This window comes from Ascidia mentula, chromosome 3 (assembly GCF_947561715.1).
Source record: "Ascidia mentula chromosome 3, kaAscMent1.1, whole genome shotgun sequence".
NCBI lineage: Eukaryota > Metazoa > Chordata > Ascidiacea > Phlebobranchia > Ascidiidae > Ascidia > Ascidia mentula.
In genome coordinates, this window is record NC_138568.1 from 19,050,267 (window position 1) to 19,076,429 (window position 26,163).

A 26,163-nucleotide genomic window follows, 5' to 3' on the forward strand; every position below is an offset into this window, starting at 1 on the left:
CAAAAAGGCGAATAAAGCACGAAAAAGCGTGTGACGACTGAAGACCTTTATGAAGGATAAATGCACGTGAGTATCATACAAATACGCATTGAGACAATATGAATTTTGAGAGCTGCACACAATTGGCCACTGTTTGAACCAATAAAGTGATCAGTGCAGCTTGGTGTGATTATTGACGGTAAACGATTTTATAAATGTAAACATAGTAACCACACCAGCTCTGTGACTAGCTTTATCTCCAGCACTTATACCATCCACAGTAATTAGCCAAGACGTCCAACACTTATAACCAAGAAGGAAACATAATTGTTTGTCAAACTCATCCATAGAGTGCAAAGAAATTAATTGCGCTCTTAAAATGATGTAATCAAAGAGTTACATTTGTTTGAAAACTTTCGTTCCAAATTGTGGACATTACTGCACCTACTGGTGGGAAACAAACCTGCCTTATCGACAACTTTACAGTAGTTTAACTTTCCAGTGAATCTCGAAGGGTTCACACCACCCAGATATAACTCTCCATCATCTGGTAATGACAAAATCTCGAGTCTGAACAAGATCATTCTGAAACCTAAGCTAACAGTGCTAGAATTTCTTTATTAGCAGTTTGGAACTCGTATTGATCCTTGAAGAACTTTGACGACCGCATTAGGTAAACAGCACAATCAAAACTTCACCGAAAATGGCCACAATCAAAAAGTGAATGTTGCAAGAAAATCGTGGTTTGAGATTTCCTTCAGGTTAATACGTTGACGTTTCGATTGGAACAAAGTGCTTCAAATGCACTTTGTGCGTTTGCAGGGCCGGCGTGTTATTAGAATATTACCACAGTAATTAAGGTTGCAGATGACAAACTTCTTCAAAATCACCTTGTTGTCTCCACAAGGTTGCACCTGGTTTGGTGCCCAACGGATGACAGTGATTGTATAGTCACCACAAAGTGGAAGTCTTTACTTGGCCGTTTGGTCAGCAAAGTCGTCTGAAAGTCACACCAGCCGCACTGAAGAGACCTTTTAAGTCGAAACAGTGGCCGTCTGTCTTCAGCTTACACAATTCTTCAAAATCGTTCTTTCTATTGTTGTAAAAGGCCTCTTCGAAATTGTATAGATGCGAAACTTCTCACCAACAACTATTGCGTGACGCCATCTTTCCGGACTCCTATCATGTCTAAACCATTCTACTAAGTTTCGCTGCTCTTCACTTTTGCAGGGTTGTTCGGTAGTCAGTTGGTTTCTATAGTGTAAGTTTAAAACAGTTTTCAACAAGATTGGAAAGATGAAGAAAGAAATGTTGATGTTATTTTTGTTGGCAACTCTTTGCAGTGCTCACATGTGAGTGTGTGCCATTTTGAAATCAGTTAACTATGTTTTACATGCTGACAATTTTGACGCAACAGCAAAACTCATTGATCTTTTTAACTTTTTGTGGGTCAGATTATCCAGGAAACCCATTTACTAGTGCATGTGTGAAACTACAATATTAATTATTTCTTATTCCATTCCTATCTCTAAGTGTAATGTATGTTCTTTTTGGTGAAGAATAAATCTTCCACCCCATGAGACTTTGAGCCAAACTTCAATGGAAAGAAAATCAATTGTCAACGAATTCCAGAAACGTCACGACAAACTTCTAGTTGCTTCCAGCAAGGCCGCTGTTTCCGTGCCTCTTGTAAACTATCATAATGTAACCTCACCCAAACATCTATAAAAACATAACTTAACTTACTAGAATATTCTATATTAGTTGTTTTACTTGGGAGAAATTGGAATAGGAACCCCTCCACAAATATTTATCGTCCTTTTTGATACTTCGGTGGAATTCGCTTGGGTACCCTCGGTTAAATGTGACACAAGAAAGTATTTATGCTGTGAGTATAACATGGCCGACACGCTTTTGCGTTGTCTCAAAATTGCACATTTTTATTTCAGCCAAGCATCACAAATATAACAGTGCTGCCTCTTCAACATATGTGAAAACCGGAAAGAATTACTCGATTGATGGTTGCACAGGAATTTATAGTCAAGATGTGATCTCTGTAAGACACTTGGTAATTTCCTTGTCATTGAAGGAAATCCACAACATTTTTTCAGGTTGGGGGTTTGGGCGTGAATCAGACCTTCCTTGAGATAATTGAAACTCCCACTGGTCGTCAGGATGATTGGTATGACGGAGTGGTTGGAATGAGTTTCCCAGCTTTCAACTATACACCTATGTTCAATCACATGTTTCAAAAGGGGATAGTGACAAAAAATCAGTTCTCATTCTATCTTAACAGGTAAATTAGTTGTAAAATTCTGCATGTATTATTTCAACAAAAAAGACGCGTTCGTGGCGGTCAGAAATTATTTTTAAAGTTTTTTGAAAAACAATGTTTGTCTTGTTATTCGAATCTGCGAAATATTAATTGCGATGCAAATGACCTATTTCTTTTCCTGTCTTTCCTATTGAACCTGTCACAATTTAGAGATTTGTCACTACCAGATGGTGGAGAGTTATATCTGGGCGGTGTGAATCCTGCAAGATTCACTGGAAAGTTTAACTACCATCAAGTTGTTGGAAAGGTAACTTGGTTGTCCATTTGCACATCACAAAAATGTCAACAATTTAAAATATACTCACGAAACAATTTTTCTCTCTGTTACCAATCCTCTCGGCGCACAATTTGTAGCACCGTGTCGTTCAATTTGATCATCCAATATGTTGACTTTCAGAGTGACTGGCAAATTTCCGTGGATGGTATAAGTGTTGGAGACAAGGCTGGTACTAAAGCTTGTGTCGGTGGTTGTCTGGCAATTATTGGTTCGGGTTTTAACCAATTTATTGGCCCTACAAATGAAGTCGCGATGATGGCCCATGCTGTTGGAGCTATGGAAACCTCCACGAAGGTGATAACGTTAAAAATATTAAAAATTGCTACCTGCGCTTTATGTGTTTATCTAATCTATATTGTTCGTTGTAGAATCAATATGAATTGAATTGTGAAGACAAGGCTCAAATGCCGAATATTACATTCACTCTCTCCGGTATCAAATACGTTCTCACACCCGAGGAGTACGTCTTCACGGTTGGTTCAAACCAGTATATTTTCCGCTCCCTAAAAGAGTTGGTAATTTGATAATAAACCCCGAATCGGCGAAAAAAATGAGAAAATTAATTCGATTTTTTTGGACAATATCAATTGGACGTACGAGACTGTTGCAACAACACCGGTTTTTTAAACTTTGATTTACTCTTAAATGTATGAAGTATACCATTATTCGAACCCTGCATCATAGGCCTCATAAAAGCTGAAATGACTAAATGCTGAACTTCCTGTACCGCCCACCGCGATTGTCTGATTTATGAGCAATCTTGAAAAATCGTTTTCGTCTGCACGGGCATTCTTGGTTGCAATTTGAAACTGCTGATATTTTCATAACATTGACCGCTAAAATCTGGTGTTTATTTTAGCCATTTCTCCTATTGTTAAACTGTGCCTATTCGGTATTACTGAGTAAACATTTTATTCCTTTATAACAGTTTTCGGAGAAGTGCATCTTGGGTTTTTTCGGTAATAACATGATGTCAGACGATGGTCCATTGTGGATCTTTGGTACCATGTTTATGAGAAATTACTACACAACTTTCGATATCGCCAACAACCGTGTTGGATTCGCAACATTGGCACCGGTTTCTAAGTGATGATAATCAAACCCAACATGAGCAGCAGTAACCACTTGAAAGCTGTGTCGTTGATATACACATGTAAAGAAATATATAATCAAGTGTATTTGTATTACTGTTGGTTAACTGCGCTGTTGTGTTGTTTTTATCGATACCGATGATGCCCGCAAACACAGGCGAAATATATATGTCGTAGAAACTTTAAACTGACGGACGACTCAGGATTATTTATAATATATTGTAGTAATCCGTTACTGAGTCTCTGTCAGCCATATAGAGTATACAGGCGATTCAAAGAAATCAAACTGTCATTAATCAAGTGTAAATAATAGATTTTCATTGCAAGTATTTTTTCTGTTTCGCTGATTATGTGATCGGTTTAAAAATATACTTAACCAAAAAAAGGTTGAAAAATATGTAGTAGTTTTTTGAATGTGGTAAAATGCAGTAATGTAGTAAAATTGGGTGGTGAACGGAGGTCAAATCGTAATGGTTGATCATATAAATACTTGATTGAGTCCAAAGCATAACAGAAGGGAATGCGACAACTGGTTGGTGATTTTAAAAGGGTGTCTACATGGAAAAAGGCAAAGAATCAATGCCTGACATAAAGCAATAGCTGACTAACGGCTAAACCCTGGTGAGCAACATGTTTCAGGCAACGCTTAAATATAACTATGAAACGAGTAACGAAACTACTTGTAACTATGGTCGGATGAAAGCAGGATGTTGGGAAAGACGGCGTCACGCATTTTAATTGTGTGAAGTTTTGCATCGAAAGAAACCGTTTTTTTCAGTATAGAACGTATTGCAGGAGTAGTGTGAATGATATACACTGATTACAACTTATACACCCACGTTGTTGTTACTTAATTCGTTGTTCCCTCATTGTTTCGTTATGAATGTTGTTACTTCATTCGATATAATTCCATTTTTTTGATCTACACTTTCGTAGTGTGGCTGCAACATTTTAAACGTTCCATTGGCGGTCTAATAGTTACCGATGTGACTTGTCCATTGTATATCTACACACCAGCACATGTAGCCCAGTGAATAAGAAAATAGGTCACAGCGTCATCAAATAAAACATTACCGAGAACAAGATTCTCTGGAGTCTTGTCTGTTGTGCGTGACATCGTTGATATCAAAGGTTTATTCACTTACAGGACAACAAAATCTAAAGAGGACTAATCAATATTGTATCACCTAAATTTAAAGCCAGTCCAGAGACATAACGATTTCAGACATGGAATCCTCTGATTACGGCCTTTTACACGGTGGATAACATAACCGTAGCACGTTACACAGCAAAGCTTCGCAGATCTGCGTGCTAATCACAAAAGTGTTTGCAGAATATTAATTTAATTTTGATCCGTTCTAACCAAGGCCCCCTGGGTACCTACCATGATATGTGTATTTCGGAAAATATATTTCGCCTGAAGTCATCATGAGTTTCTTATTAATTGATTTAACTGAACTGCCTGCAAGATCGGTTTGTTGACTTTGCATAGAAATATATATCGCGCTGATCACGTTCATGATTATGATATGGTTAAGACACACACGGGAAGTCGAGCCACTGATCACAAACCCATTACGAGGGGATACCTATTCTAGACTGGAGATGCCGCGATCCATCCGGCGAAATTAGTACTAAGTTATTAAAACAGTTTGTTGTTGATATTGCCAGGCATATGACTTAGTAATTTAAGGCTTTTCTGGCAAAAAGAAAACTTGTTTAAAACGACGTTTCGGTCGTTATTCAACAGACCTTCATCAGGACAAGTGAAGCGAAACGCCAACACGGAGATAAATAGTCAAACGTGAAAAAGGCAAAAAGGCGAATAAAGCACGAAAAAGCGTGTGACGACTGAAGACCTTTATGCAGGATAAATGTACGTGAGTATCATACAAATACGCATTGAGACAATAATATGAATTTTGAGAGCTGCACACAGATGGCCACTGTTTCGACCAATAAAGTGATCAGTGCAGCTTGGTGTGATTATTGACGGAAAAGGATTTTATAGATGTAAACATAGTAACCACACCAGCTCTGTGACTACCTTTATCTCCAGCACTTATACAATCCACAGTAATTAGCCAAGACGTCCAACACTTATAACCAAGAAGGAAACATAATTGTTTGTCAAACTCATCCATAGTGTGCAAAGAAATTAATTGCGCTCTTAAAATGATGTAATCAAAGAGTTACATTTGTTTGGAAACTTTCGTTCCAAATTGTGGACATTACTGCACCTACTGGTGGGAAACAAACCTGCCTTATCGACAACTTTACAGTAGTTTAACTTTCCAGTGAATCTCGAAGGGTTCACACCACCCAGATATAACTCTCCATCATCTGGTAATGACAAAATCTCGAGTCTGAACAAGATCATTCTGAAACCTAAGCTAACAGTGCTAGAATTTCTTTATTAGCAGTTTGGAACTCGTATTGATCCTTGAAGAACTTTGACGACCGCATTAGGTAAACAGCACAATCAAAACTTCACCGAAAATGGCCACAATCAAAAAGTGAATGTTGCAAGAAAATCGTGGTTTGAGATTTCCTTCAGGTTAATACATTGACGTTTTGATTGGAACAAAGTGCGTCAAATGCACTTTGTGCGTTTGCAGGGCCGGCGTGTTGTTAGAATATTACCACAGTAATTAAGGTTGCGGAGGACAAACTTCTTCAAAATCACCTTGTTTTCTCCACAAGGTTGCACCTGGTTTGGTGCCCAACGGATGACAGTGATTGTATAGTCACCACAAAGTGGAAGTCTTTACTTGGCCGTTTGGTCAGCAAAGTCGTCTAAAAGTCACACCAGCGGCACTGAAGAGACCTTTTAAGTCGAAACAATGGCCGTCTGTCTTCAGCTTACACAATTCTTCAAAATCGTTCTTTCTATTGTTGTAAAAGGCCTCTTCGAAATTGTATAGATGCGAAACTTCGCACAAACAACTATTGCGTGACGCCATCTTTCCGGACTCCAGTTATGTCTAAACCATTCTACTAAGTTTCGCTGCTCTTCACTTTTACAGGGTTGTTCGGTAGTCAGTTGGTTTCTATAGTGTAAGTTTAAAACAGTTTTCAACAAGATTGGAAAGATGAAGAAAGAAATCTTGATGTTATTTTTGTTGGCAACACTTTGCAGTGCTCACATGTGAGTGTGTGTCATGTTGAAATCAGTTAACTATGTTTTACATGCTGACAATTTTGACGCAACAGCAAAACTCATTGACCTTTTTAACTTTTTGTGGGTCAGATTATCCAGGAAACCAATTTACTAGTGCATGTGTGAAACTACAGTATTAATTATTTGTTATGCCATTTCTATCTCTAAGTGTAATATATGTTCTTTTTGGTGAAGAATAAATCTTCCACCCCATGAGACTTTGAGCCAAACTTCAATGGAAAGAAAATCAATTGTCAACGAATTCCAGAAACGTCACGACAAACGTCTACTTGCTTCCAGCAAGGCCGCTGTTTCCGTGCCTCTTGTAAACTATCATAATGTAACCTCACCCAAACATCTATAAAAACATAACTTAACTTACCAGAATATTCTATATTAGTTGTTTTACTTGGGAGAAATTGGAATAGGAACCCCTCAACAAATATTTATCGTTCTTTTTGATACTGTGATGGACATCTCTTTGGTGCCCTCGGTTAAATGTGACACGGGTGCATGCTGTGAGTATAACATGGTCGACACGCTTTTGCGTTGTCTCAAAATTGCACATTTTTATTTCAGCCAAGCATCACAAATATAACAGTGCTGCCTCTTCAACATATGTGAAAACCGGAAAGAATTACTCGTTTGAAGGTTACACAGGAATTTATAGTCAAGATGTGATCTCTGTAACACACTGGGTAAGTTTTTCATCATTGAAGGTAAACCTTAATATTTTTTCAGGTTGGGGGTGTGGGTGTGAATCAGACCTTTGTTGAGATGATTGAACCTCCATATGATCTTCAAGACGATTTGTATGACGGAATAGTTGGAATGAACTTCCCACGTGGGAACTATACACCTATGTTCAATCACATGTTTCAAAAGGGGATAGTGAACAAAAATCAGTTCTCATTCTATCTTAACAGGTAAATGAGTTGTAAAATTGTGCATGAATTATTTCAACAAAAAAGACGCGTTCGTCGCGGTCAGAAATCATTTTTCAAAGTTGTTTTTTTGAAAAACAATATTTGTCTTGTTATTCGAACCTGCGAAATATTACCTATATCTTTTCCTGTCTTTCCTATTGAACCTATCATAATTTAGAGATTTGTCACTACCAGATGGTGGAGAGTTATATCTGGGCGGTGTGAACCCTGCACGATTCACTGGAAAGTTTAACTACCATAAAGTTGTTGGAAAGGTAACCTATAGTAGTCCATTTGCACATCACTAAAATGTCTGCAATTCAAAATAAACCAACGACAGAATTTTTGTTTGTTACTAATCCTCTCGGCGCACGCAAGCGGATTTTTAGCACCGTGTCGTTCAATTTGATCATCAATTATGTTGACTTTCAGAATTACTGGCAAATTTCCGTAGATGGTATAAGTGTTGGAGATAAGGCTGGTACCAAAGCTTGTGTCGGTGGTTGTCTGGCAATTATTGGTTCAGGAAATAACCAATTTGTTGGCCCTACAGATGAAGTCGCGATGATGGCCCATGCTGTTGGAGCTCTGGAAACCTCCACGAAGGTGATAACGTTAAAAATATTAAAACTTGCTACCTGCGCTTTATGTGTTAATCTAATCTATATTGTTCGTTGTAGAATCGATATGAATTGAATTGTGGAGACAAGCCTCAAATGCCGAATATTACATTCACTCTCTCCGGTATCAAATACGTTCTCACACCCGAGGAGTACGTCATAACGGTTCGTTTAAACCAGTCTTACAACAAACCGTTCTCTAAGAAAGTTGGTAATTGAATAACAACCCCCGAATCGGCGAAAAAAAATATGAAATTTAATTCGATTTTTTTGGACAATATCAATTGGTCGTACGAGACTGTTGCAACAACACCGGTTTCTTAAACTTTGATTTACTCTTAAATGTATGAAGTATACCATTATTCGAACCCTGCATCATAGGCCTCATAAAAGCTGAAATGACTAAATGCTGAACTTCCTGTACCGCCCAACCGCCATTGTCTGATTTATGAGCAATCTTGAAAAATCGATTTCGTCTGCACGGGCATCCTCAGTTGCAAATTGAAACTGCTGATATTTTTATAACATTGACCGCTAAAATGTGGTCTTTATTTTAACCATTTTTCTATTGTTAAACTGTGCCTATACGGTATTATTGAGTAAACATTTTATTCCTTTATAACAGTATAAGGAGGAATGCTTCTTCGGGTTTTACGGCAGGAACATGATGTCAGAAGATGGTCCATTGTGGATCTTTGGTGTCATGTTTATGAGAAATTACTACACAACTTTCGATATCGCCAACAACCGTGTTGGATTCGCAACATTGGCACCGGTTTCTAAATGATCGTAATCAAACCCAAAATGAGCAGCAGTAACCACTTGAAAGCTGTGTCGTTGATATACACATGAAACGAAATATATAATCAAGTGTATTTGTATTACTGTTGGTTAACTGCGCTGTTGTGTTGTTTTTGTCGATACCGATGATGCCTGCAAACACAGGCGAAATATATATGTCGTAGAAACTTTAAACAGACGGACGACTCAGGATTATTTATAATATATTGTAGTAATCCGTTACTGAGTCTCTGTCAGCCATATAGAGTATACAGGCGATTCAAAGAAATCAAACTCTCATTAATCAAGTGTAAATAATAGATTTTCATTGCAAGTATTTTTTCTGTTTCGCTGATTATGTGATCGGTTTAAAAATATACTTAACCAAAAAAAGGTTGAAAAATACGTATTAATTTTTTGAATGTGGTAAAATGCAGTAATGTAGTAAAATTGGGTGGTGTACGGAGGCCCAAATCGTAATGGTTGATCATATAATTAATTGATTAAATCAATAGTATAACAGAGGGTAATGCGATAACTGGTTGGTGATTTTAAAGAGTGTCAACATGGAAAAAGGCAAAGAATCAATGCCTGACATAAAGCAATAGCCGACTAACGGCTAAACCCTGGTGAGCAACATGTTTCAGGCAACGCTTAAATATAACTATGAAACGAGTAACGAAACTACTTGTAACTATGGTCGGATGAAAGCAGGATGTTGGGAAAGACGGCGTCACGCATTTTAATTGTGTGAAGTTTTGCATCGAAAGAAACCGTTTTTTTCAGTATAGAACGCATGGCAGGAGTAGTGTGAATGATATACACTGATTACAACTTATACACCCACGTTGTTGTTACTTAATTCGTTGTTACCTCATTGTTTCGTTATGAATGTTGTTACTTCATTCGATAATAATTCCAAATTTTTTGTATCTACACTTTCGTAGTGTGGCTGCAACATTTTGAACGTTCCATTGGCGGTCTAATAGTTACCGATGTGACGTGTCCACTGTATATCTACACACCAGCACATGTAGCACAGTGAATAAGAAAATAGGTCACAGCGTCATCAATTAAAACATTACCGAGAACAAGATTCTCTGGAGTTTTCTGTTGTGCGTGACATCGTTGACTTTAAACGTTTATTCACTTACAGGACAACAAAATCTTAAAAGGACTAATTAATGTTGTATCACCTACATTTAAAGCCAGTCCAGAGACATAACGATTTCAGACATGGAATCCTCTGATTACGGCATTTTACAGGGTGGATAACATAACCGTCGCACGATACACAGCAAACCTTCGCAGATCTGCGTGCTAATCACAAAAGTGTTTGCAGAATATTAATTTAATTTTGATCCGTTCTTACCAAGGCCCCCTGGGTACCGTACCATGATATGTGTATTTCGGAAAATATATTTCGCCTGAAGTCATCATGAGTTTCTTATTAATTGATTTAACTGAACTGTCTGCAAGATCGGTTTGTTGACTTTGCATAGAAATATATATCGCGCTTATCACGTTCATGATTATGACGTGGTAAAGACACTCACGGGGAGTCGAACCACTGATCACAAACCCATCACGAGGGGATACCTGTTCTAGACTGGAGATGCCGCGATCCACCAGGCGGAATTAGTACTAAGGTATTAAAACAGTTTGTTGTTGATATTGCCAGGCATATTACTTAGTAATTTAAGGCTCTTCTGGCAAAAAGAAAACTTGTTTAAACGACGTTTCGGTCGTTATTCAACAGACCTTCATCAGGACAAGTGAAGCGAAACGCCAACACGGCGATAAATAGTCAAACGTGAAAAAGGCAAAAAGGCGAATGAAGCACGAAAAAGCGTGTGACAATTGAAGACCTTTATGAAGGATAAATGTACATGAGTATTATACAAATACGCATTGAGACAATAATATGAATTTTGAGAGCTACACACAGATGGCCACTGTATCGACCAATAAAGTGATCAGTGCAGCTTGGTGTGAATATTGACGGTAAACTATTTTATAGATGTAAACATAGTAACCACACCAGCTCTGTGACTACCTTTATCTCCAACACTTATACCATCCATAGTAATTAGCCAAGACGTCCAACACTTATAACCATGAAGGAAACATAATTGTTTGTCAAACTCATCCATAGAGTGCAAAGAAATTAATTGCGCACTTAAAATGATGTAATCCAAGAGTTAAATTTGTTTGGAAATTTTCGTTTCAAATTGTGGATATTACTGCACCTACTGGTGGGAAACAAACCTGCCTTATCGACAACTTTACGGTAGTTCAACTTTCAAGTGAATCTTGAAGGGTTCACACCGCCTAGATATAACTCTCCACAATCTGGTAGTGACAAATGTCCATAATTTAGGGATACTTATTAGTATCTAAACGAGTTGATTACCCTGAAACCAACACTAACAGTACCAGAATTTTTTTTTAGATGTTTGCAGGTCGTATTGATCCTCAAAGCAGTTTTACGCCCGCATTGGGAAAACAACTTGATCATAAACTTCACCGAAAATGGCCACAATCAAAAAGTAAATGTTGCAATAAAGAGATTTCCATCAGGTTAATACGTTGACGTTTCGGTTGGAACAAAGTGCGTCAAATGCACTTTGTGTGGTTTGCAGGGTCGGATTTTTATCAGAATATTACTCAGTGAAGTTGCAGAGGACAAACTTATTTAAAATCGTTCTTTCTATTGTTGTAAAAGGCCTCTTCGAAATTGCATAGATGTGAAACTTCGCACAAACAACTATTGCGTGACGCCATCTTTCCGGACTCCAGTTATGTCTAAACCATTCTACTAAGTTTCGCTGCTCTTCACTTTTGCAGGGTTGTTTGGTAGTCGGTTGGTTTCTTGTGTAAGTTTATAACAGTTTTCAACAAGGTTGGAAAGATGAAGAAAGAAGTCTTGATGTTATTTTTGTTGACAACACTTTGCAGTGCTCACATGTGAGTGTGCGCCATCTTGAAATCAGTTAACTGTGTTTTACATGCTGACAAGTTTGACGCAACAGCAAAACTCATTGATCTTTCAGCCATTAACGCATTTGTCGATTAAATTATGTACCCAGGAAAACCATTTCTAGTGCATTTATGAAATTACAATATTATTTTTTTTTTATCTCGAAGTCTAATGTATGGCATTTTTGATGAAGAATAAATCTTCCACCTCATGAGACTTTGAGCCAAACTTCAATGGAAAGAAAATCAAATGTCAACGAATTCCAGAAACGCCACGACAAACTTCTATTTGCTTCTAAGGCCGCTGTTGCCGTGCCTCTTGTAAACTTTTATAACGTAACCTCACCCAAACATCTATAAAAACATATCTTAACTTACTAGAATATTCTATATTAGTTGTTTTACTTGGGAGAAATTGGAATAGGAACCCCTCCACAAATATTTATCGTCCTTTTTCATACTCTGAAGGAATTCGCTTGGGTGCCCTCGGTTAAATGTGACACAAACAGGGTTGCATGCTGTGAGTATAACATGGCCGACACGCTTTTGCGTTGTCTCAAAATTGCACATTTTTATTTCAGCCAAGCATCACAAATATAACAGTGCTGCCTCTTCAACATATGTGAAAACCGGAAAGAATTACTCGATTGAAGGTTTTGCAGGACTTTATAGTCAAGATGTGATCTCTGTAAGACACTTGGTAATTTCCTTATCATTGAAGGAAAACCATTATATATTTTCAGGTTGGGGGTTTGAGTGTGAATCAGACCTTTGTTGAGATAATTGAAACTCCCGATGTTCATCGAGATGATTTCTTTGACGGAGTAGTTGGAATGAATTTCCCACGTGGGAACTATACACCTATGTTTAATCACATGTTTCAAAAGGGGATAGTGTCAAAAAATCAGTTCTCATTCTATCTTAACAGGTAAATTAGTGCATGTATTATTTTAACAAAAAAGACGCGTTCGTCGCGGTCAGAAATCGTTTTTTAAAGTTTTTTGAAAAACAACTAAAAAAAGCAGTAGCTTTTTATACAGGCTGATCCTGTAGTATTATAAAATAAGTTGCAGTGATCGCTAGGCCTGCATCTGCAGTTTTGGGCAGATCCCAATATTTCAATTTTTGAAGTCATTTTGAAAAACAATATTTGTCTTTAAATAAATTGTTACTGATGCTGCCAGGCATATTTATTGCTTAATACTGCTCTTCTGGCAAACTTTATTGTATTTACGTTTCTCGACGTTTCGGCTATTATGCAACAGCCTTCATCAGGAGGAAGTATCTAAGTCTACCACAGTGGACGATTTGAGGCACATAAACAGAAACGCTAAAAAGAAAGAAGAAGTGAAACAACGAAAAAGCGATAAGGGCGAACACACCTGCACAGTATACTTATCACTAACCGCACGGTTTTATCACGGTTTTTGAAGTGCGTAATGTCTATCGGCATAATTTTTCTCTAGCAAGTGTCGATAAACCGGTGGAAACAGAGTTTGTTTCTTGTCATTGAGTGATGACGCATGCGTATTGATGTTTAACGACTCTAAAAACATCCTCTTGTGCCTATCGGACTCGCGTTCCAAAATGATCGTTTTTGTAAAGTCCACCGCATGTCCTGATTCGGCCACATGTTGCGAAAGAGCCGTTTTTTCCTCATGGTTTCTCACGTCCCTTTGGTGCTCTTTTAACCTTGTTCTTAGCGCACGGCCAGTTTCACCAATGTATACGCCGCTGCAACCACCGCAGGGAATACTGTAGACCACACCCCTCGTGTCGAGCTTGTCGTGCATGCGGTCTTTTGGGTGCGATATTAAGGAACGTAGGGTGCGATATTAAGGAAAGAGCACCAAAGGGACGTGAGAAACCATGAGGAAAAAACGGCTCTTTCGCAACATGTGGCCGAATCAGGACATGCGGTGGACTTTACAAAAACGATCATTTTGGAACGCGAGTCCGATAGGCACAAGAGGATGTTTTCAGAGTCGTTAAACATCAATACGCATGCGTCATCACTCAATGACAAGAAACAAACTCTGTTTCCACCGGTTTATCGACACTTGCTAGAGAAAAATTATGCCGATAGACATTACGCACTTCAAAAACCGTGATAAAACCGTGCGGTTAGTGATAAGTATACTGTGCAGGTGTGTTCGCCCTTATCGCTTTTTCGTTGTTTCACTTCTTCTTTCTTTTTAGCGTTTCTGTTTATGTGCCTCAAATCGTCCACTGTGGTAGACTTAGATACTTCCTCCTGATGAAGGCTGTTGCATAATAGCCGAAACGTCGAGAAACGTAAATACAATAAAGTTTGCCAGAAGAGCAGTATTAAGCAATATTTGTCTTGTTATTCGAATCTGCGAAATATTAATTGCGATGCAAATGACCTATTTCTTTTCCTGTCTTTCCTATTAAACCTGTCATAATTTAGAGATTTGTCACTACCAGATGGTGGAGAGTTATATCTGGGTGGAGTGAACCCTGCACGATTCACTGGAAAGTTTAACTACCATAAAGTTATTGGAAAGGTAACCTATAGTAGTCCATTAGCACATCACTAAAATGTCTGCAATTTAAAATTTAACTAACGAAACAATTTTTCTCTTTTGTTGACAAAACACACAAACGGATTTGTAGCACTGTGTCGTTCAATTTGATCACCAAATATGATGACTTTCAGAATTACTGGCAAATTTCCGTGGATGGTATTAGTGTTGGAGATAAGGCTGGTACCAAAGCTTGTGTCGGTGGTTGTCTGGCAACTATTGGTTCAGGTAATAACCAATTTATTGGCCCTACAGATGAAGTGGCGATGATGGCCCATGCTGTTGGAGCTATGGAAACCTCCACAAAGGTGGTCACTTTTTAAACATAAAAACTTGCTTCCTGCGCTTTATGTTTTTATCTAAACTGTATTGTTCGTTGTAGAATCAATATGCATTGAATTGTGGAGACAAGTCTCAAATGCCGAATATTACATTCACTCTCTCCGGCATCAAATACGTTCTCACACCCGAGGAGTACGTCATGACGGTTCGTTCAAACCAGTATATTTTTCGCTTCCTAAGAGAGTTGGTAATTCAATAACAGCCCCAGAATCGGCGAAAAAAATGAGAAATTTAATTCGATTTTTTGGGGACAATATCAATTCGACGTACGAGACTGTTGCAACAACACTGCTATCTTAAACTTTGATTTACTCTTAAATGTATGAAGTATACCATTATTCCAACCCTGCATCATAGGCCTCATAAAAGCTGTGATGACTAAATGCTGAACTTCCTGTACCGCCCACCGCGATTGTTCTGATTTATGAGCAACCTTGAAAAATCGTTTTCGTCTGCACGGGCATCCTCAGTTGCAATTTGAAACCGCTGATATTTTTATAACATTGACCGCTAAAATCTGGTGTTTATTTTAGCCATTTCTCCTATTGTTAAACTGTGCCTATTCGGTATTATTGAGTAGACATTTTATTCCTTTATAACAGCTTTCGGATTGCCACTTCGGGTTTTACGGCAATAACATGATGTCAGAAGACGGTCCATTGTGGATCTTTGGTACCATGTTTATGAGAAATTACTACACAACTTTCGATATCGCCAACAACCGTGTTGGATTCGCAACATTGGCACCGGTTTCTAAGTGATGATAATCAAACCCAACATGAGCAGCAGTAACCACTTGAAAGCTGTGTCGTTGATATACACATGAAAAGAAATATATAATCAAGTGTATTTGTATTACTGTTGGTTAACTGCGCTGTTGTGTTGTTTTTATCGATACCGATGATGCCTGCAAACACAGGCGAAATATATATGTCGTAGAAACTGTAAACAGACGGACGACTCAGGATTATTTATAATATATTGTAGTAATCCGTTACTGAGTCTCTGTCAGCCATATAGAGTATACAGGCGATTCAAAGAAATCAAACTCTCATTAATCAAGTGTAAATAATAGATTTTCATTGCAAGTATTTTTTCTGTTTCGCTGATTATGTGATCGGTTTAAAAATATACTTAACCAAAAAAAGGTTGAAAAATACGTATTAGTTTTTTGAATGTGGTAAAATGCAGTAATGTAGTAAAATTGGGTGGTGTACGGAGGCCCAAATCGTAATGGTTGATCATATAAATACTTGATTAAATCAATAGTATAACAGAAGGGAATGCGATAACTGGTTGGTGATTTTAAAAGGGTGTCTACATGGAAAAGGGCAAAGAATCAATGCCTGACATAAAGCAATAGCCGACTAACGGTTAAACCCTGGTGAGCAACATGTTTCAGGCAACGCTTAAATTTAACTATGAAACGAGTAACGAAACTACTTGTAACTATGGTCGGATGAAAGCAGGATGTTGGGAAAGACGGCGTCACGCATTTTTAATTGTGTGAAGTTTTGCAACGAAAGAAACCGTTTTTTTCAGTATAGAACGTATGACAGGAGTAGTGTGAATGATATACACTGATTACAACTTATACACCCACGTTGTTGTTACTTAATTCGTTGTTCCCTCATTGTTTCGTTATGAATGTTGTTACTTCATTCGATATAATTCCATTTTTTTGATCTACACTTTCGTAGTGTGGCTGCAACATTTTAAACGTTCCATTGGCGGTCTAATAGTTACCGATGTGACTTGTCCATTGTATATCTACACACCAGCACATGTAGCCCAGTGAATAAGAAAATAGGTCACAGCGTCATCAAATAAAACATTACCGAGAACAAGATTCTCTGGAGTCTTGTCTGTTGTGCGTGACATCGTTGATATCAAAGGTTTATTCACTTACAGGACAACAAAATCTAAAGAGGACTAATCAATATTGTATCACCTAAATTTAAAGCCAGTCCAGAGACATAACGATTTCAGACATGGAATCCTCTGATTACGGCCTTTTACAGGGTGGATAACATAACCGTCGCACGTTACACAGCAAAGCTTCGCAGATCTGCGTGCTAATCACAAAAGTGTTTGCAGAATATTAATTTAATTTTGATCCGTTCTAACCAACGCCCCCTGGGTACCGTACCATGATATGTGTATTTCGGAAAATACATTTCGCCTAAAGTCATCATTAGTTTCTTATTAATTGATTTAACTGAACTGTCTGCAAGATCGGTTTGTTGACTTTGCATAGAAATATATATCGCGCTTATCACGTTCATGATTATGATATGGTTAAGACACACACGGGAAGTCGAGCCACTGATCACAAACCCATCACGAGAGGATACATGTTCTAGACTGGAGATTCGCGATCCACCAGGCGAAATTAGTACTAAGGTCTTAAAACAGTTTGTTGTTGATATTGCCAGGCATATAACTTAGTAATTTAAGGCTCTTCTGGCAAAAAGAAAACTTGTTTAAACGACGTTTCGGTCGTTATTCAACAGACCTTCATCCGGACAAGTGAAGCAAAACGCCAACACGGCGATAAATAGTCAAACGTGAAAAAGGCAAAAAGGCGAATAAAGCACGAAAAAGCGTGTGACGACTGAAGACCTTTATGAAGGATAAATGCACGTGAGTATCATACAAATACGCATTGAGACAATATGAATTTTGAGAGCTGCACACAATTGGCCACTGTTTGAACCAATAAAGTGATCAGTGCAGCTTGGTGTGATTATTGACGGTAAACGATTTTATAAATGTAAACATAGTAACCACACCAGCTCTGTGACTAGCTTTATCTCCAGCACTTATACCATCCACAGTAATTAGCCAAGACGTCCAACACTTATAACCAAGAAGGAAACATAATTGTTTGTCAAACTCATCCATAGAGTGCAAAGAAATTAATTGCGCTCTTAAAATGATGTAATCAAAGAGTTACATTTGTTTGAAAACTTTCGTTCCAAATTGTGGACATTACTGCACCTACTGGTGGGAAACAAACCTGCCTTATCGACAACTTTACAGTAGTTTAACTTTCCAGTGAATCTCGAAGGGTTCACACCACCCAGATATAACTCTCCATCATCTGGTAATGACAAAATCTCGAGTCTGAACAAGATCATTCTGAAACCTAAGCTAACAGTGCTAGAATTTCTTTATTAGCAGTTTGGAACTCGTATTGATCCTTGAAGAACTTTGACGACCGCATTAGGTAAACAGCACAATCAAAACTTCACCGAAAATGGCCACAATCAAAAAGTGAATGTTGCAAGAAAATCGTGGTTTGAGATTTCCTTCAGGTTAATACGTTGACGTTTCGATTGGAACAAAGTGCTTCAAATGCACTTTGTGCGTTTGCAGGGCCGGCGTGTTATTAGAATATTACCACAGTAATTAAGGTTGCAGATGACAAACTTCTTCAAAATCACCTTGTTGTCTCCACAAGGTTGCACCTGGTTTGGTGCCCAACGGATGACAGTGATTGTATAGTCACCACAAAGTGGAAGTCTTTACTTGGCCGTTTGGTCAGCAAAGTCGTCTGAAAGTCACACCAGCCGCACTGAAGAGACCTTTTAAGTCGAAACAGTGGCCGTCTGTCTTCAGCTTACACAATTCTTCAAAATCGTTCTTTCTATTGTTGTAAAAGGCCTCTTCGAAATTGTATAGATGCGAAACTTCTCACCAACAACTATTGCGTGACGCCATCTTTCCGGACTCCTATCATGTCTAAACCATTCTACTAAGTTTCGCTGCTCTTCACTTTTGCAGGGTTGTTCGGTAGTCAGTTGGTTTCTATAGTGTAAGTTTAAAACAGTTTTCAACAAGATTGGAAAGATGAAGAAAGAAATGTTGATGTTATTTTTGTTGGCAACTCTTTGCAGTGCTCACATGTGAGTGTGTGCCATTTTGAAATCAGTTAACTATGTTTTACATGCTGACAATTTTGACGCAACAGCAAAACTCATTGATCTTTTTAACTTTTTGTGGGTCAGATTATCCAGGAAACCCATTTACTAGTGCATGTGTGAAACTACAATATTAATTATTTCTTATTCCATTCCTATCTCTAAGTGTAATGTATGTTCTTTTTGGTGAAGAATAAATCTTCCACCCCATGAGACTTTGAGCCAAACTTCAATGGAAAGAAAATCAATTGTCAACGAATTCCAGAAACGTCACGACAAACTTCTAGTTGCTTCCAGCAAGGCCGCTGTTTCCGTGCCTCTTGTAAACTATCATAATGTAACCTCACCCAAACATCTATAAAATCATAACTTAACTTACTAGAATATTCTATATTAGTTGTTTTACTTGGGAGAAATTGGAATAGGAACCCCTCCACAAATATTTATCGTCCTTTTTGATACTTCGGTGGAATTCGCTTGGGTACCCTCGGTTAAATGTGACACAAGAAAGTATTTATGCTGTGAGTATAACATGGCCGACACGCTTTTGCGTTGTCTCAAAATTGCACATTTTTATTTCAGCCAAGCATCACAAATATAACAGTGCTGCCTCTTCAACATATGTGAAAACCGGAAAGAATTACTCGATTGATGGTTGCACAGGAATTTATAGTCAAGATGTGATCTCTGTAAGACACTTGGTAATTTCCTTGTCATTGAAGGAAATCCACAACATTTTTTCAGGTTGGGGGTTTGGGCGTGAATCAGACCTTCCTTGAGATAATTGAAACTCCCACTGGTCGTCAGGATGATTGGTATGACGGAGTGGTTGGAATGAGTTTCCCAGCTTTCAACTATACACCTATGTTCAATCACATGTTTCAAAAGGGGATAGTGACAAAAAATCAGTTCTCATTCTATCTTAACAGGTAAATTAGTTGTAAAATTCTGCATGTATTATTTCAACAAAAAAGACGCGTTCGTGGCGGTCAGAAATTATTTTTAAAGTTTTTTGAAAAACAATGTTTGTCTTGTTATTCGAATCTGCGAAATATTAATTGCGATGCAAATGACCTATTTCTTTTCCTGTCTTTCCTATTGAACCTGTCACAATTTAGAGATTTGTCACTACCAGATGGTGGAGAGTTATATCTGGGCGGTGTGAATCCTGCAAGATTCACTGGAAAGTTTAACTACCATCAAGTTGTTGGAAAGGTAACTTGGTTGTCCATTTGCACATCACAAAAATGTCAACAATTTAAAATATACTCACGAAACAATTTTTCTCTCTGTTACCAATCCTCTCGGCGCACAATTTGTAGCACCGTGTCGTTCAATTTGATCATCCAATATGTTGACTTTCAGAGTGGCTGGCAAATTTCCGTGGATGGTATAAGTGTTGGAGACAAGGCTGGTACTAAAGCTTGTGTCGGTGGTTGTCTGGCAATTATTGGTTCGGGTTTTAACCAATTTATTGGCCCTACAAATGAAGTCGCGATGATGGCCCATGCTGTTGGAGCTATGGAAACCTCCACGAAGGTGATAACGTTAAAAATATTAAAAATTGCTACCTGCGCTTTATGTGTTTATCTAATCTATATTGTTCGTTGTAGAATCAATATGAATTGAATTGTGAAGACAAGGCTCAAATGCCGAATATTACATTCACTCTCTCCGGTATCAAATACGTTCTCACACCCGAGGAGTACGTCTTCACGGTTGGTTCAAACCAGTATATTTTCCGCTCCCTAAAAGAGTTGGTAATTTGATAATAAACCCCGAATCGGCGAAAAAAATGAGAAAATTAATTCGATTTTTTTGGACAATATCAATTGGACGTACGAGACTGTTGCAACAACACCGGTTTTTTAAACTTTGATTTACTCTTAAATGTATGAAGTATACCATTATTCCAACCCTACATCATACGTCTGATAAAAGCTGTGATGACTAAATGCTGAACTTCCTGTACCGCCCACCGCGATTGTCTGATTTATGAGCAATCTTGAAAAATCGTTTTCGTCTGCACGGGCATTCTTGGTTGCAATTTGAAACTGCTGATATTTTTATAACATTGACCGCTAAGATCTGGTGTTTATTTAAGCCATTTTTTCTCTTGTTAAACTGTGCCTATACGGTATTACTGAGTAAACATTTTATTCCTTTGTAACAGTTTTCGGAGAAGTGCATCTTGGGTTTTTACGGCAATAACATGATGTCAGACGATGGTCCATTGTGGATCTTTGGTGTCATGTTTATGAGAAATTACTACACAACTTTCGATATCGCCAACAACCGTGTTGGATTCGCAACATTGGCACCGGTTTCTAAGTGATGGTAATCAAACCCAACATGAGCAGCAGTAACCACCTAAAAGCTGTGTCGTTGATATACACATGAAAAGAAATATATAATCAAGTGTATTTGTATTACTGTTGGTTAACTGCGCTGTTGTGTTGTTTTTATCGATACCGATGATGCCCGCAAACACAGGCGAAATATATATGTCGTAGAAACTTTAAACAGACGGACGACTCAGGATTATTTGTAATATATTGTAGTAATCCGTTACTGAGTCTCTGTCAGCCATATAGAGTATACAGGCGATTCAAAGAAATCAAACTGTCATTAATCAAGTGTAAATAATAGATTTTCATTGCAAGTATTTTTTCTGTTTCGCTGATTATGTGATCGGTTTAAAAATATACTTAACCAAAAAAAGGTTGAAAAATACGTATTAGTTTTTTGAATGTGGTAAAATGCAGTAATGTAGTAAAATTGGGTGGTGTACGGAGGCCCAAATCGTAATGGTTGATCATATAAATACTTGATTAAATCCAAAGTATAACAGAAGGGAATGCGACAACTGGTTGGTGATTTGAAAATGGTGCCTACATGGGAAAAGGCAAAGAATCAATGCCTCATTAAAGCAATAGCCGAGTAACGGCTAAACCCTAGTGAACAACATGTTTGAAGCAACGCTTAAATTCAACTATGAAACGAGTAACGAAACTACTTGTAACTATGGTCGGATGAAAGCAGGACGTTGGGAAAGACGGCGTCACGCATTTTTAATTGTGTGAAGTTTTGCATCGAAAGAAAACGTTTTTTTCAGTATAGAACGTATGGCAGGAGTAGTGTGAATGATATACACTGATTACAACTTATACACCCACGTTGTTGTTACTTAATTCGTTGTTACCTCATTGTTTCGTTATGAATGTTGTTACTTCATTCGATAATAATTCCACATTTTTTGGATCTACAGTTTCGTAGTGTGGTTGCAACATTTTAAACGTTCCATTGGCGGTCTAATAGTTACCGATGTGACTTGTCCACTGTATATCTACACACCAGTACATGTAGCCCAGTGAATAAGAAAATAGGTCACAGCGTCATCAATTAAAACATTACCGAGAGCAAGATTCTCTGGAGTCTTGTCTGTTGTGCGTGAAATCGTTGGTATCAATGGTTTATTCACTTACAGGACAACAAAATCTAAAGAGGACGAATTAATGTTGTATCACCTAAATTTAAAGCCAGTCCAGAGACATAACGATTTCAGACATGGAATCCTCTGATTACGGCATTTTACAGGGTGGATAACATAACCGTCGCACGATACACAGCAAACCTTCGCAGATCTGCGTGCTAATCACAAAAGTGTTTGCAGAATATTAATTTAATTTTGATCCGTTCTAACCAAGGCCCCCTTGGTACCGTACCATGATATGTGTATTTCGGAAAATATATTTCGCCTGAAGTCATCATGAGTTTCTTATTAATTGATTTAACTGAACTGTCTGCAAGATCGGTTTGTTGACTTTGAATAGAAATATACACCGCGCTTATCACGTTCATGATTATGACGTGGTTAAGACACTCACGGGAAGTCGAGCCACTGATCACAAACCCATCACGAGGGGATACGTTCTAGACTGGAGATGTCGCGATCCACCAGGCGAAATTAGTAGTAAGGTATTAAAACAGTTTGTTGTTGATATTGCCAGGCATATTACTTAGTAATTTAAGGCTCTTCTGGCAAAAAGAAAACTTGTTTAAACGACGTTTCGGTCGTTATTCAACAGACCTTCATCAGGACAAGTGAAGCGAAACGCCAACACGGCGATAAATAGTCAAACGTGAAAAAGGCAAAAAGGCGAATGAAGCACGAAAAAGCGTGTGACGACTGAAGACCTTTATGAAGGATAAATTTACGTGAGTATCATACAAATACGCATTGAGACAATAATATGAATTTTGAGAGCTGCACACAATTGGCCACTGTTTCAACCAATAAAGTGATCAGTGCAGCTTGGTGTGATTATTGACGGTAAAGGATTTTATAGATGTAAACATAGTAACCACACCAGCTCTGTGACTACCTTTATCTCCAGCACTTATACAATCCACAGTAATTAGCCAAGACGTTGTAGCAACACGCAAATAGTCTCTCTCGGGAAAATGACTAAGGTTGTTGATTTTGGTCTAAATCAGTTGTTTAAATGGAAATTTATTGTATGCGATGTCAAACAAGGTATAATAGGAAGTGATTTCCTTCGGTTCTTTGATATTTTGGTTGATGTTAAGCGCAAAAGGATAATGCCCCCTTTCCGGAAGCAGTCGAAGCGATCGCGAAAATGTTGTCACTCTGGCCATAGTGTCAATTCTGGTCCCATAGATTGTGCTCGAGTCACCGGTCGAAAAATAAACAAGGTGATAAAATCTGCACCTTCGAATGTTGATAAGACTTGCGCCGATCGTGCACCCGAATGTAACCGCGCAACAGATAAGCCGTCAAACGAATTTGAACGCATTGTGCAAGAATTCCCGTCTGTCACAGAACCTATGAGCATTGACAAGCCGGTTCAACATAATGTTTTCCATCGAATAATCACCGACGGTTACCCAGTCAGTTGTCGTCCTAGAAGGTTGTCACCTGAGTTTCTGCACGAGGTTGATACGTAGTTTGAGGATTTAGAGCGCAAAGGTGTCATTCGTCCCAGTTCGTCTGAATTTTGTTCGCCTATCCACATTGTTAAAAAGAGGAATGGCAAATACAGAATAGTGGGTGATTTTCGAAGACTAAACTTGAGGACAGTTAAGGATCAATATCCTATGAAATTCCTTTCGGATTTTGTTAATGAACTCAATGGCGCTAGAATATTCACCCAGGTCGATTTGAAAAATGCCTTTTTCCAAATCCCAGTCCATCCTGATTCCATACATAAGACCGCTGTCGTTTATCCAAATGGTTGTTTTGAGTATTGTCGCATGCCCTTTGGTTTGTCTAATAGTCCGAAAACTTTCTGTAGATTTATGGATCAGGTGTTGAAAGGCTTAAAATTCGTCTTTTGCTATATCGATGACTTGCTAATTGCGTCAAAGTCACCTGAAGAGCACCAAAGACATTTGCGTTTGGTACTTCAACGTTTAGCTGATTATGGGTTGGAAATTAATGTCGAGAAAAGTGTTTTCGGTGTCGAAGAGGTAGAATTTTTAGGACATCAAGTCACTTGTCATGGTTTTCACCCGTTAGAAAACAAGGTAAAAGCAATCAAGCAATTTCCCAGGCCTAAATCGATAAAAGAATTACGTAAATTTCTTGGCATGCTAATGTTCTATAGAAGATTCATTCCACACTGCGCTGAACATACCCAAGTCTTAACGGCCATGTTACAGAAAGCCTTCAGGAAACGTAAATTCATTGATTGGTCCCCTGAACAAATAGTGGCGTTTGACAAAGCTAAGGAATTGTTGAGCACGGAAACCATGCTACATTATCCAAAGTTTAATGGCAAGTTTTCATTGGTTTGCGATTGCAGTAACTTTGCTATGGGAGCGGTGTTAAATCAGTTTGAGAATGGTCAATGGTTGCCACTTGCATTTTTCTCTCGGAAGTTGAATTCCGCTCAAAGTAAATACTCGACGTTTGACCGAGAATTGTTGGCTATTTATGAGGCAATAAGGCATTTTAAACCTTTATTACATGGTAGAGATTTCAATGTTGTCACCGATCATAAGCCATTGGTAAAAGCGTTTCACTCCATGTCTGACAATCTTTCACCACGTCAAGAACGGCATTTTGATTACATTTCACAATTTACATCTCAGATTGAACACATCCAAGGTTTACAAAATGTTGTCGCGGATTGTTTGTCACGAATAGAAATTAATGCCATTAAACTATTTCCGGAGACAATCGACTTTCACGAGTTGTCAGTAGAACAGGACACTTTGCGCTTTCAGAACTTGCTAGAACAGGATTGTAGGTCTCTTCAACTTGTGAAACGAAGATGGCCAGAAATTAATGTCGATCTCATTGGAGATATTTCCACAGGTGTTTTTAGGTTGGTTTGTTCCGTTTATTTTTGGTAATATTCTATTGCATTGTACTTTGTGATTCTCACGAAATTTTACGTGTTTAGGAGTGAATTTCGTGGCGAATGGCAGATAGTGCTTCTCGCTCTATAACCACGATGGACGCGAGAAAAGAGCTGGACGTAATGATCGAACACCATTTATAACCCTGTACTGTAATTGTAATTTAATAAGCCTTAACGCAATATTATTAAGTCACTACGTTTAAAGCCAAACTGCTCTTAAAGCATGTTTTGTCTGTGAAACTATACTATGCTAAGTATACTTGCAAGTAAAATGCCTATCCTATATGGTTATGTCAGTATGTATGTATGTGTGTATTATATTCTTTTTGTTTCAAGCAAAGGGGTTCTTTAGTTGAAGTAACTCATGTAACTAAAACGTTAGTTTATTGGCATACGTGTTTGACGTTACTTAATGGTAAATTGTGGACCCTAGCCTAAACATTTTGTCTGCTTAGAAAGTCCTCCATATGCACAACAGCAGAGGCGCGGCGCAGTTAAGGGACCTGACGCCCTTCGTGTAGCAAGGTCACACAGATACAATTTTCAGTCATTATGTCGGAATACCTTAGACCTTCCCTGGTCTTGACGACATGACTTCTATGCCAATGGCATTTAGTCAAGCACGACTGACGTTCCTTTAGGAGAAATCCTTGCACTATTTTAGCTAGGGTTGTTATGGCTGGTTGAAGCATGAAACTGCTGATTAACCTAACTCACGTATGATTTTAAGTTTTGGCCCATATTTTTGTGACATGAATTTATCCTAAACTAAACTACCACTTTTAACGTTTTATGGTCTTTGTTGCTGTCATATCCCAA

The 26,163-nt window shown here is 38.2% G+C and overlaps 3 protein-coding genes across 3 annotated transcripts; all 3 read left to right on the forward strand.

The window, feature by feature from the left end:
- The first annotated feature begins 1,205 nt into the window (after positions 1 to 1,205).
- LOC145895876 (cathepsin D-like) lies at positions 1,206 to 2,704 on the forward strand. Its single transcript, XM_082984658.1, has 7 exons — positions 1,206 to 1,331; positions 1,539 to 1,683; positions 1,744 to 1,867; positions 1,929 to 2,035; positions 2,091 to 2,275; positions 2,465 to 2,561; positions 2,669 to 2,704. The coding sequence occupies exons 1-7, from the start codon at positions 1,276 to 1,278 to the stop codon at positions 2,702 to 2,704; spliced, it is 750 nt and encodes a 249-aa protein (XP_082840784.1). The 5' UTR covers positions 1,206 to 1,275.
- A 39-nt stretch (positions 2,705 to 2,743) lies between these two features.
- On the forward strand, positions 2,744 to 3,683 carry LOC145896021 (gastricsin-like). The gene is made up of 3 exons (XM_082984812.1): positions 2,744 to 2,885; positions 2,960 to 3,064; positions 3,520 to 3,683. Exons 1-3 carry the CDS (start codon positions 2,844 to 2,846, stop codon positions 3,679 to 3,681), a joined length of 309 nt encoding a protein of 102 aa, XP_082840938.1. The 5' UTR covers positions 2,744 to 2,843; the 3' UTR covers positions 3,682 to 3,683.
- Positions 3,684 to 18,817: 15,134 nt separating this feature from the next.
- On the forward strand, positions 18,818 to 21,487 carry LOC145895286 (cathepsin D-like). Its single transcript, XM_082984065.1, has 9 exons — positions 18,818 to 18,943; positions 19,151 to 19,295; positions 19,356 to 19,479; positions 19,541 to 19,647; positions 19,703 to 19,887; positions 20,077 to 20,173; positions 20,324 to 20,497; positions 20,572 to 20,676; positions 21,132 to 21,487. The coding sequence occupies exons 1-9, from the start codon at positions 18,888 to 18,890 to the stop codon at positions 21,291 to 21,293; spliced, it is 1,155 nt and encodes a 384-aa protein (XP_082840191.1). The 5' UTR covers positions 18,818 to 18,887; the 3' UTR covers positions 21,294 to 21,487.
- Positions 21,488 to 26,163: the final 4,676 nt, after the last annotated feature.